Source organism: Penicillium coprophilum (genome assembly GCF_028826855.1).
Source record: "Penicillium coprophilum strain IBT 35676 chromosome Unknown utg000004l_segment0_segment0, whole genome shotgun sequence".
NCBI classification, from domain to species: domain Eukaryota; kingdom Fungi; phylum Ascomycota; class Eurotiomycetes; order Eurotiales; family Aspergillaceae; genus Penicillium; species Penicillium coprophilum.
In genome coordinates, this window is record NW_026622723.1 from 2791981 (window position 1) to 2804473 (window position 12493).

General features: G+C 46.4%; 5 protein-coding genes across 5 annotated transcripts; 3 read left to right on the forward strand and 2 right to left on the reverse strand.

Annotated features, from left to right (window-relative positions):
* Positions 1-481: 481 nt before the first annotated feature.
* Positions 482-1141, forward strand: N7500_005488 (putative RING finger domain protein; the record flags this gene model as incomplete). Its single annotated transcript, XM_056676633.1, has 3 exons — positions 482-573; positions 725-901; positions 958-1141. 3 exons carry the CDS (start codon positions 482-484, stop codon positions 1139-1141), a joined length of 453 nt encoding a protein of 150 aa, XP_056531633.1.
* A 97-nt stretch (positions 1142-1238) lies between these two features.
* N7500_005489 (putative C6 transcription factor) lies at positions 1239-4327 on the reverse strand (the record flags this gene model as incomplete). Its single annotated transcript, XM_056676634.1, has 5 exons — positions 1239-1601; positions 1657-1939; positions 2006-3217; positions 3919-3935; positions 3992-4327. The coding sequence occupies 5 exons, from the start codon at positions 4325-4327 to the stop codon at positions 1239-1241; spliced, it is 2211 nt and encodes a 736-aa protein (XP_056531634.1).
* A 637-nt stretch (positions 4328-4964) lies between these two features.
* On the reverse strand, positions 4965-6957 carry N7500_005490 (putative MFS sugar transporter; the record flags this gene model as incomplete). Its single annotated transcript, XM_056676635.1, has 8 exons — positions 4965-5200; positions 5263-5361; positions 5412-5512; positions 5569-5767; positions 5821-5908; positions 5960-6506; positions 6560-6834; positions 6886-6957. The coding sequence occupies 8 exons, from the start codon at positions 6955-6957 to the stop codon at positions 4965-4967; spliced, it is 1617 nt and encodes a 538-aa protein (XP_056531635.1).
* Positions 6958-7490: 533 nt separating this feature from the next.
* Positions 7491-8714, forward strand: N7500_005491 (uncharacterized protein; the record flags this gene model as incomplete). Its single annotated transcript, XM_056676636.1, has 4 exons — positions 7491-7779; positions 7835-8367; positions 8447-8516; positions 8581-8714. 4 exons carry the CDS (start codon positions 7491-7493, stop codon positions 8712-8714), a joined length of 1026 nt encoding a protein of 341 aa, XP_056531636.1.
* Positions 8715-10597: 1883 nt separating this feature from the next.
* On the forward strand, positions 10598-11981 carry N7500_005492 (putative integral membrane protein; the record flags this gene model as incomplete). The annotated part of the gene is made up of 6 exons (XM_056676637.1): positions 10598-10769; positions 10829-10848; positions 10903-10939; positions 10989-11056; positions 11106-11578; positions 11639-11981. The coding sequence occupies 6 exons, from the start codon at positions 10598-10600 to the stop codon at positions 11979-11981; spliced, it is 1113 nt and encodes a 370-aa protein (XP_056531637.1).
* Positions 11982-12493: the final 512 nt, after the last annotated feature.

The window sequence follows — 12493 nt, forward strand, 5'->3', positions numbered from 1 at the left end:
CATTCCCCCCTTCATATCATAATGTTGATTGGTTCAATACCTCAATGCCCAAGAAATTAACAAAATAGCAAATACTAGCAAATAATAGCAGATAATAGCAAATACTAGCTATGATCATCTTTTTCCCCGCTCTGACGCTTGGACATGGAGATCCCCAGATTGATAATCCTTGCTACAAGTCTAATCTTCTTTGGATTTTGATATTCTCAGACCTGGCACTCGCTTCCTGTGATTTGAACTGGTATTTTGGCTCTTTGTGTGCCTTTCTCCCTATTTTGGGGGGAAAATCGGGTCTGTTAGACTGCAATCTCTCTGAACCGGTACGGCGACCGAGCTGTGACACCTGGGCACCTACTTTTAGCTTGTGATCGCCAAGTTAGGATTATTTGATATTGCGGTCTTTGATCTCGCTTTCGACCTTGGCCACTATCTCCTCGACGCAACTCTGACTCGTGCAACAGAGCATCCTAGACTCGGAGAGATGGCTGAAGAAACCAACCTGAAGAAGAACCATATGGCGATCGTCTTAGGTATCGGACTTGGGGTGGTGCTACTCATCGTGCTTAGTTTGATGTAAGTGAGATTTGATTTCTTTGTATCTTGTGTATATTATTGCATGACATATCTTGTATCCCCTCCATCCGCCCCATTCTTACCAATACATTCGCTCCGTCAATGCTACATAAATCCTTCCAGTCCATCTCATCCTAACTGTATCATCCAGTCTGACAATACTCATCAACCGCCGGGACAGGCAGTCATTCCTAAGATCAAGGAAAAATCCCAGTGAGCGGTTGCGCAAGTTGGATAAGGTTTCGCCAACCTGCACGCTCGAGAAGTGGTGGACGACCACTAAAGGGAATCTTGGACTGTCTGAGGCCGTCGATGGACAATTCGTGTGGTATGTGTTTTTTTATTATGCTTTGCTGGTAGAGCAGTGACTGACATTGTACTCAGCGCCGTTTGTTTGGAGCAAGTAGACCGCACACAGGAGATTCGCGATCTGCGGTGCTTGCACGTTTTTCACCGGGAATGCTTAGAAAAGTGGTTCTTGGGAGACCACTTTAATTGCCCGCTGTGTCATCGGGCCTATTATGTGGCCGAAACACCGCCCCGTAACGATTACGTGTGGATGGTATGAGCAGATACCAGCCAACGACCAGAGGGGTTTCTACAATCACGACGTAATGAATACATTTTTGGCCTCCAAATGATCCTCCCGATAAAGCGACCAATACTCAAAGAGCAAAGCCTTCGGCAGGAGGCATATAATCGGTGTTAAAGTCCCAGATCGTATTGTAGTTCGACCAATTGAGGAAGTTGTCGAGCCCGGTTGTGACATCGTCTACCACGTGCTGCTGCACGGGCTCTGGATCGAGTAGCTGATCAAGAATGCGAGATAGCTTTTTCTCGGCTTGTTTGCAGGTATGATAGTTGCCGTGACCGGGACCGGCGACCCAGGATAGGAAAGAAATAAACACGCTAAGGTTGCGGATCAACTCAGCGCGCGGGAGAGGAACAGCGTGTGGACCGGGCTCATGCGATTGGCGCAGGAGTTCAAGGAGAAGGACGCTGGCAGAAGGAACACCGTATGTGAGAACCTAGATTTATTAGCACATGTATCTCTTCCATCAATGGCAGCCATGAGCGACATACTATCCAAGAGAAGTGCCGGTCAAGATCAACCATTGGGGTTCGGAATGAATTAATCTGAATGACAATGGCTAGCACCCGACGAGACACATCGCAAAGATCGGCTTGGCCGGTGTTCGTATGCTTAACGACTGCTCGGTAGAGCAAAAAGCAAGTCATTAGATAGTCCAAATAAAAGTAGACAATGGTAAGCCACGCATCATGAAAATGATCATTCGATCGCCGGTCGTATCGAAGCTGATCCGGAGTAGCTGCCCATATGGCGCGGGATTTTGCTTGGATCTCTCTGTTGAAAAAAAAAAATACTTCAGTACCAAGAAAACATGTGGGTTGAAGGAGAATATATACTTACTCGGACCTCTGAATTAGATCGTGTTGCTCGCAAGTCCCCAGTACAACCTCAAGGGTTTCTTCCCGAATGATACCCAGCTGATAGCGGAGGCGAGTTGGGGTCACTAGGTGTATTTTCCCTTCAGTATTCCACCCGGCACTGTCTAGCTCTGAAATAGCCTTTCTGAGGACATCCCCGCCTGCAACCAGAACTTCGTCGCTCAGATCCAATGGAGCAGCAAGTGTGCAGAATCGACCATTCATCAGGGGTGGTCGTCCGACAAATGTTGCTATCATTTTATCCATGTAGAAGGCGCCAACGAAGCAGCGCCTCCGCCACTGATGAAGAAAGAATGGACAATTCTCAGAACTCTCAGTACCATTAGTATCCAAGTGTAGGCCAGCTGCGTAAATTGTGGATACAAGGTCGCCCAATCGACGCCATGCTTGATAGCCTAACAGGTGGTCAGTAAATAAATTTGGGACCAGGATAATCAAGAAAGTCTTACTGGAATCACCATATTGCTGTGTTCGTAACATAACATCATTGAATTGCAACATTGCCAGCAATTCGTTTGCCGAAGATGCCTGGTCACAGAGGCCAAGGCATACTGTACTTATCACAGTCACCTGCTCTAATAAGCGGTCTTTTGCTCGAGGGTCATCCGAGCCCTGCGTAATGTCAGGATCGTTATCTGGCGTAATGGCCAATTGCATTCCGCAGAGAGTGAGGATAGACCCAAGAGCCTCCCACCGGAGGTTGCGACCGGTGAAAGAGGAGAGATACTCCTCGAGTGACATAGACTTGTGCGTCCGCATCGGGCGGGAGGTGTTTTGAAATATTTGATTCGCCAACTCTTGCAGTTGTGCTGTTGGATCACTAGAGAACTCGTCGAAGATTTGGCGCACTGAGCGCAGAATCTCGTTCATTACCATTTTGGGCACGACGATGTTCAATGTCCGAGCATAGAACCGTGCAATTAGCAAATCACGCAGAGTGAGATTGTACAGAAACTGCAGTACATCAAGCCCGGATTGGAGTCGATCTGGTTCTACTACCCACCCCGCAGAGGGATCTGTACCATCTTCAGGCTCGAACGAAATATCACTGCGGTGCTCCGTCAGAACCGCAGAGTAGCTTGTCGAGCCCAGATATCCAGGAAGAGCTGAGGGTGGTTCCAAAGGCGCGAAGAAACGTCCATTTGCCAGTGAGCCTGAGCCTGGGCTGGAAGCACTGTTTTTACACATTAGTTATGGGTCTATCATCCGTTACAGGAGGTGCTTACTTTGAGGTTGGTTGACTGGTCAGTCGACTAGAGACTCTCGCGGGATTTGCTGGATCAGAAGGCCTCCGCCTAGTCATTGGAGCTGGATGGTAAAAACATTTATCGCTAATTCCTTTTGAAGTGCATCGGCGACAAATCGGCCGGTCATGGTCACATCGCTGTTTGGATCTCCGACAGGGTTCACACGACTGCAAAGTGCCATTTTTACGCGTGACAGGCGATGCAGAACGCCGATCGTCGTTTCTCATGGTTCGAGGACCAAGGCATAGTGGTAAATGATTCAGAAAAAAAAAGAAAGGGAAAAATATACCCGTGGTCAGTTTGCCTCGTCCAAGTTAGGCTTAGCGTGTTACACCTGGGAATTTCGAAGTATGAGAAAAGTACATGGAAAGTGATTCGATAGCAAAACTTGGATTTATTAATCTATGGCCTTCTACATATTTTATTTCGGTGCATGTTCAGTGCTGAGAGAGAAAAGCCAAAAATTCTATCCATCGATGCGATATACATCATGTTGCACCTTTATTGATCCTTCGCAATATCTTTTCTCATGAAAACTGTCTTAGTATCCCAGATCTTGCCATTCTTATGTGGGATTTGATAATAGTTCTGCACTGTTTTGATCAATTGGTAACCTCGACGAGCATACCATTCCTCGTTCGTAGTCTGCAAACGATATAAGTTACTTGACCGAGGATCTCAAATTGTGTAGTAAGACTTACCTTTGGAATGCCACCATATGTTGCAATCGCAAATTCTTCTCTCTTCTGGTCGTCTTTTTGAACCGTGTCTAGCATCAGAATCTTGGCTAGTAGTGGCTCTCGGATTGCCATGGCTTCGACCTCATCCAATGCAGCTCGCCCGATTCCCTGGCCCTGGATGGATTGCCTAACATAAAATGACTTTATCCAGAAGACGTTTCTGGGCGGCAGGTCAAGCTCAAGATGCCCTGCATCGGGGTTCTGAGAATCTAGTGAAATATGACCAATAGGGATGAAGCTTTCGTTTGTCGGCTGGCGTGGGACTGCATTGATTGTTGTGGCTGTGTCTTGAAGCATTTCATCTTTCTAGCAGTGAAATTTTAGCTATTTTTTCAAGTTGCACTGTTGTCTTCCGATGCCTACTTTTAGCGGTATCTCTTGTGACTCATCTGATGGAAGGACCTTTTCACCAACTGTAAGCATATTTGCCATGTAGCTTATTGAATACAACGAACAAGTACGTCCTATTGAATGAAACTCACGATCCAATAAATGCATTTCTCGCCTTTGAGCTGTTGATTCTTCCACTTGATCTCAACCTTTTCTTGGTCCCAGCTGCATTCGACTCGCTGCGACACAAGACATCTCACATGAACGTCCGAGTTGGGATCCCAAGGAAACAAAGTCACTTTCAAATCTGAGCCCATTGTGATTGGGGGAAATAGTTGAGTATTGTGAGTATAAGAGTCAAAGGGTCTCGATCCCGAGAAAAGTGAGGCTCCTGCTGATTTATAAGCTGAAGTTATCATTAACTAATTCTAACATGTAAACCAATCCTAACCAGCCCCGATAAGGGAGTACGAGCGAGGGAGTTTGGTCTGTTTCTGTATGATATATGTGCGAAATATGACTGTGATTTCGAAATCATCAAGCCCAAAATTATACATTGTCCGTATGCCACTCTCTGCTCGAGAGCCAAACATACTCAATGTGTTTAGTTTGTTTTCGGCACGTTTTGCTCAACCCCATCTCCTGACGACAGCCTGGCCTCCTTCTCCGAATCTGAGCGTATAGGTGATTCAATGTTCTCACCCGTGGCTAGCTGGTGGTCGAGTCGAGCCTTTTCCTCGTCCGTGGCACTGGTGAGGTTGACGGCAACCTCCTCGCCGAAGTTCTTGGCGATTTCTTCTAGAGTGAGACCAGCAGTCTCGGGGAAGAAAAAATAGATGACTATAATATATGTTAACCGAGGTTTTGTTGATGGTTGGAGGTTGATCAGGAAGAAAACATACCCGGAATGAAGAATGCAGACCAGCAAATAATAACAAGGTAATATTTCCAACCAACGTTGCCAAAGCCCATGGGGGCGGTTTGCAGGAGGATGAGGGTGGCTACATTTGTCAGTTAGAGTTTCAAGGTGAAATTGTAACGAACAACTTACAAGCAAATTGACCGAAGAGAGAAAAGCCCATGCCAATGGGACGAATTTCAGTTGGGAAAATCTCCGAAACATAAAGGTACATAGTGGTGTCGCAGAAGGTACTGCAGAAATGTTAGCTCGACGTATCGTGATTTTGATATGTTAAGACTTGACTCACCCCTGGAAGGCCAGATAAAGGTACATAAAGAAGATACCGAATCCATTTCCGACCTTGTTGGTTGTGCCAGCATATTGGGCAGTCATAGCAGCCAGGCAGGATGTAGATATGATAATGCCGACAAAGCCGATCATATACATGCCACGCCGGGAATTGACTTTATCATGGAGCCAGGCGCCCAGAGGATTGTAGATCACACCTGAGCTAGGTTAGCAAACGAGGTACAAGTAGATCTTGGGTATTTAGCCTCACCAGCTGTTGTCAGCCAGACAGCACTCAAGAGTAGAGGCATACCACCCTCCATGCCCAAGTTTGTGTACAGAAGTACGGCGTAGTTGTTCTAACCGTTGTCAGTGGGGTATACATCTGAATTAGGTATCGCCACACTCACGATGATCAAAGGTCCGCCGAACTCAGCGCCCCACTGGGTAAGGAAACCGATAGCCATTCGCTTTCGGTATGTCTTCCTGGTAAAGACAGCCTTCCACACGCTACCATAAATGGCCAATTTCTCAGCCTCGAGTTTGATCTGTTCTTTAGTCTGGAAGAACTCCTCCTTGGCAGCCAAGTTATTGGGGTCATCCGGTGATTCACGGAGCCGCTCAAGAACATGCTGCGCCTCATCGAGTTTGCCTTTCGATATCAACCAGCGAGGAGAGCGCGGGAGCCAAGGGGACCCCAAAAGCAGCACCAAGGCAGGCAGACATTGCAAGGCGAGAGGAAATCTCCAACCAAACTCCGAAAGGGATCCTGTTGCATAATAACAAGCATAGCCCACCCATCCTGAAAGCATATACCCAAAAACTAGGAAAATGGCATGGTGCCCGACCAGCCAGCCGCGGCGCAGAGCACTCGACATCTCGGAAAGATACATAGGACAGACGGTTACAAGAATACCGATTCCAAGACCGCAAATAAAGCGGCCTGCCTGAAACATGCTGGAAGTCTTCAGTAACAGTCGAATTGCAAAAAGGCAGGAGAAGTGACATACGCCAGTGAATTCGAGCCGGCCTGAAGTGCTCCTCCGAACAGTGAAAAGAAAGCACCGAACTGGATGTTTGCCTTTCGGCCGAAGAAATCACACGACCACATTATAAAAAGTGTACCAACAGCACCACCAGCACTAAAGACACCATTTGCCGTCGAGATTGCAGGGGTAGTGATGGTTGCGTATCCCGGTTCACCCTCAGCGGGCAGGCCAAAGTAGGCATACCATCCTGGCTGGCCAATTGTACTGGAGATGATCGAAGAGCAATAACCATATGTCTATTTGTGTAAATTCAGTAAATAGTCATGTAAAAAGATGCCCAAGCTTACCATTGACCCAATCGCGACAAAAACAATAACCAGCCTGTTATAGGTACTGGTCTGAGACCCGAATCTCCCCATAATGGTTTATTGTAGTTCTTACTCTCAATCAATCAAGGGTATATAACAAAGGATACCAGCATCGAGATGGAATGTGAGAGAAATTCCAGCATTTTTGTACGGAGCTGAGCAGGGGAACTAACTCTGTGGAGTTGTGGCTGCAGAAAGTTCGTGGGAATACCACTAGTATGCCGATCACCGAGGACTTCTTTGTTTGAGTCCAGACACATCTCAAAATATTTTCATAAGCTAATCTTCGTTTGTTGACATTTGTTTCCAATATGTTACGCTGTATATCATCTATGATTTTCTATGTACTACGTTGGTTGTGTATTCTCCAAGGATGCGTTTGTGGAGTCATGGGGAGTGCAGATCCGACACTATTGAGTCCACAAATTACATCCCCACTGCGTCGGCAAAAGGCCTATGCGCTGTATGGAGTACTTCATATGCTAGTTACTTTGATTTAGAATGAGACTACGGCCTCCCCGGGACTAAAAAGTACATATATTTTTTACGACTCCGACCAGCGGAAACGACAGAATATCGGAACAATGGCCCAATCCCCTTTTGATACCCCGTTTGACCAGCTTCCGAATCCAAAACAGGTTTGGTTAGGAAAGCCAGGTAGCTATGAGGAGGGATTGGGAAAGCTAGCGATCCTTACCCCTGAAGTCGTCGCCGCGGCTTCTGCCAGCGAGATCAGATGTGGTCGACGTGTGACGATGGGATGGGAGATGACGAAATTGGATTATCCTAATCTCAACCGTCAGCCATGCCATCATGAAATTGTTCCTCTTCTAGGGGGTGTGGCATTCGACGATATCTATACTATGAACCCACGTGAGTTGAGATGAGTTCTGATTTTCTCGTTTTTGAGATATTGACTCCTTGGCAGAGCAAAGTAGCCAGTGGGATGGCCTCCGCCATTTTTCTCAGACAGTGCCTGGTAAATCTGAGCGTTTGTTCTATGGTGGAACAACCAGCGAAGAAATCAATGATCGCCAAAATGATCGAATTGGTCTTCAGCATTGGGCCCGAGAGGGCATTGCAGGTACTCATCCCCTTCACATGAATTCCCTGACACCATCTCACGCAATACCAATAGGACGTGGGGTCTTGATCGACTATGCAACATGGGCCGAGAAAAAGGGGATCAAATACACCACGTTTTCGACCCACCAAGTGCGGTTCACTGATATTCTCGAGATTGCCAAGGAGAATAACATCACATTCCAGAAGGGTGATATCCTTTTCGTCCGTGTAGGAGTGACCAAGGAGTGGGACACGTCCATGACAGACGACCAAAAACAAGCATATGCGGATAATCCCAGCCCAGAGCATGCTGGAGTTGAGGCGACCACAGAAGTTCTCCGCTGGCTGTGGGACACCGGATTTGCCGCCATCGCTGGTGATGCAATCAGTTGGGAGGTAAGTGATAAGAGAAATAATTCTCTAAATTCTCGTCATGTGTCGAGTCGATCAAGAAAATAAATTGACGGACCCACAGGTCTACCCGCCACAATCTCCTGACATCTTCCTCCATGAGTATGTGCTTGCTGGATGGGGGATGCCGATCGGTAAGTTGACGAGGCGTTTTTGTCCAAGGTCTGCAGATCCATTATATTGACGGATAGACAATAGGGGAGCTATTCGATCTTGAGGCACTGGCACGCACCTGCCAGGAACTCCAGCGGTGGAGTTTTTTCGTGGCATCCGTGCCTTTGAACATGCCCGGTGGAGTATCCTCGCCTCCGAATGTGATGGCTATTTTTTAGGCCCGTATTGAGCACGGGTTATTTTGTCACCCTTTCAATCAAGGACAGTTATTTTCGGCAGAAATGCTAGTATGTAAACCCTATTGACCGGCAATTGACTCGGGTGGTGCCGTCCCGTTCCAAGTGTGTAAATGACATGATAGCCCCACTATGTTGGGCAAAAGAAGCGATTTCGGGGGCAACAAAAGGTAGCTCGGGGACGATCAAGTGTCATGTACGATATATACATATGTTACATTATGTTGTGGACTGTGGGCCGAAGGCTCGGGGCGAACGTACCAGGGAATCCATATCGGCACGGGAACTATCTCCTCCAATAGCCGTTTAGTATACCGTGAATAATAATTTGCGATTTAATTACCTAGTAGGGTCAAGGAGAGCACACTATTCAAATGTGGACATTGCCTCGTATTTTTGACCTCGCCTTGCCTCCGGGACTAGACTGGAATTGAACCCTCCACCAGAGGATAGACCCTGCGGTCCACAATCCAAGTTCCACCGTGACGAAACTGCACTTGTCCAAGATAATGCCGTGGGTCGAAAGTTAAATCACGTTTTGCTTTACGCAACCATGGTTGATGGAACCGTTTGGGGTCCACTTCCCGCGTATACTAGCTTTGGCCACTAACTCAGTTTGATGTCCAGAGTTCCCGAGGTCTGTAATTACAACCTTACCTGCCTTATCAGAGATGTCAGGGACGCCTATATCTTCTTATATTATATGTATATACCTATGTTTGGGCTGAGTTATCTCTAAATGCACTTTGATTGACTTAATTTCGCCATTTTATATGTGCAACATACAGTAGCTTGTCTGTAAGATATGTAGAGTGACAGGTCCTGTATGTACTATATATTATTTAGATGACAGGAAGAAAGCTTGAATATACGCCACGATGTATTTTGTGTGTGGCTTCTACACCGTGCGTCAGGGCTATACAGTGTCGAAACAAGTCAAAAAAAGGGTTGGCGAAGTGCACTCCCGAGGAACGAGTCATCGTCAAACATTTCATTCTTAACGAGTTTTGTGCATGGATAATTAGCTCCGGCTACCTGTTTCCATTTGTGAGCAGATAGCCGTGCCAAGCATACCAAATACATAACCCTACCCCAGTGTTGGTGCGCCCTAGCAAACGCCCAATTTTCGGAAATTAGGTATCGTTTATACGACTTACCCATACAAAGGATAGTACTTAAACACCTCACAGGTATTAAATAATATTCCTTGCCCCACACACTAGCTAAGAGAGAGACAGAATACTCATATACAGTAATATGACTGGCTTAATTGATTGAATACTCGGATTCATTTCATAAATCTTACGTGAAACAAGTGCAGCGTTCCAAGAAACATAATACATAAAGCTTATATCTATGGAGTAGAAACGTGCTAGATACATAGTACTAGACCATTGCTTTTTGCACATTTAATTACCATAGTCTAGATAAACGAATCAGACTTGACACTATGTACATCCTCCTATACCTCCTAACTATCTCAAAGGACAATAAGATTCAAATCATGTCTATGCGCCCAAGTATCCATTGTATGGGCAAGTCATACAAGGAATACTTCCGAAGATTGAGCGTTTGCTAAGGTGCACCAACACCAGGGTAACGGTGCTAGTTGGTACGCTTGGCACCTTACTAGAGTTCTCATTGACAGCATTAGTGTTTCTTCTATTTCAGGGGAGCCGATCGTGGGCGATCATAGCCCGATTTCAACCATGCAGTTCGTGGAAGCAGGTCAGTTTGAAATTTGACCCAGTTTTTGAGCCGATTTATTGTTGAGATTCCGAGGCCATCATATTATCGCTTAAAAGACGGGGTTGTCTTGAAACAGCCATCCCCAGTTACAAAATCTAGACTTACAAAAACCCGTGATGCATTCCATGTTGCTGTTAGAACGGGGCTCTGGGGATGTGTCCATTGATCGGAGTGTGCAGCAGTGGAACTACGCCTGCCAGTCATTATGCATCATTGGAATGACAGCCTTCTTCGGTCTTCGTATTTATACTCGATTGTTCATTCTCAATGGATTCGGGAAAGAGGATTGTGAGTGGGATTTTGGGATGGAAGCGCACCGAACAGAGAAATGCTGACAGCCTCTATAGTGACATGCGCAGTTGCCTGGGTAAGATTAACATGTGGGAAGAAGGGGAAACAGGCTAACAAATGATTGGAATAGTTTCTCGGTGTCTGTTACTCAATCATTGCCCTCCTTAGTATGTCTCGAGTACCACATGCGACGAGCTCTTTCTAACGCAAAAATAGTGGGTCAATATGGAGGAGGTTTACACTGGTGGAACGTCCCCGATGAGAACAAGATTCCTTTCCAAAAGGTATGCAAAGTACTGGAATACTTGATCACCCCGTCATCTGACTCTCTAGACTATCTACGCAACACTGGTCATGTATGGACCAACAGCCTATCTCACAAAAGTGTGCCTCCTCTGGATAATGACTCGTGTATTCAGTCCCTTCCGAAAATGCGTCATGTTTATTAAGATATTCATGGGAGTCATGTTGGCTTACTACATCCCGGCTGTCATTGTCAAAATCCGAATCTGCAACCCCATCGCCAAATTCTGGGACCAGAGCATTCACGGCACATGTTTAGACCAGACGTCGATCATCTTGGCTGATGCTGTTGTCAGCGTGGTCAGTGATATGATCGTTCTCATCTTACCATTGCCCTTGACATTGACTCTGCAAATGTCTGCAAAGAAAAAGATGCGGGTGATGGGTATTTTGGGAGCAGGTGGTCTGGCTGTGGCAGCCAGTATCATCCGGTTGGCACTTATTGTCGTTACCGGACAGTCGAAAGATCTTTCTCATGCGTTTATGAGAATCAACATGCTAGGGTGTGTTCCGCTGAGCCTATCGGTTTTGACTCAACATTCTGACTGAGAATTTGTTTCTAGTAACGCGGAAGTCTCCATCGGTATTATCTGCACCTGCCTCCCTTCCCTCTCGGCTCTCATTATCCGCATCCACCACGAATATTCCAGTAACAAAGCCACCCTGGAGTCCGACTACAAAATGAGCACGATGCGGAACCCGGGGACAATGAACGGAAGCAAGAATCGGATGAGTGTGCGGGAGACAGGCTCCGACGAAGATGTGCTTATGTACAATGCACAGGGAAATCCGAAGATTGAAACAGTGATCCACGGTAATAGTGAGCACGGAGATCTGCCGAGATTGACATTGAGTGGCATAGGAGTGACCCGATCTGTTGATGTGTCAACATCTGTGGAGCGGTGATATAGATAACGTCAAATTTGTTCTCGATAAAAAAGACACTGGAAAGCATCCATTACCTAGGTATATGGCTAGGCTGACTCAATAGTAATACATCCCCTGCACGTGCCTCGAGAGATGTGCCTTGTGTGCTGGGCCAGTGCATTAGGGCTGCATAAGCTGAACTCAGCCCCGGGGCCGGGTATACAGAGTATGCAGGTCAGCATGGAATGACCAGATAACCCGACTGCTCTGACCCAAGCCGGCACCTACCCATGTATATATATATATGTATGGAGAATGGAGTACATAACGCCATGCATGTCTTTCTCAAAGTGGGTTCAACGTGTAGATACTTGAGCAAGATATCTGTCTCTTGAAATATATAAAGATAACGGAGTAGAGGAATTGGAGGATGACTTGCATAGAGGGGCCGCCAAGTGACTGCCTACACCCCCACCTTCGTAATATGAAGACACTTCACTTGTTTGTCTGCGATTTCCGAGAAACTCAATTCCTCTCTCACATAGATTTCT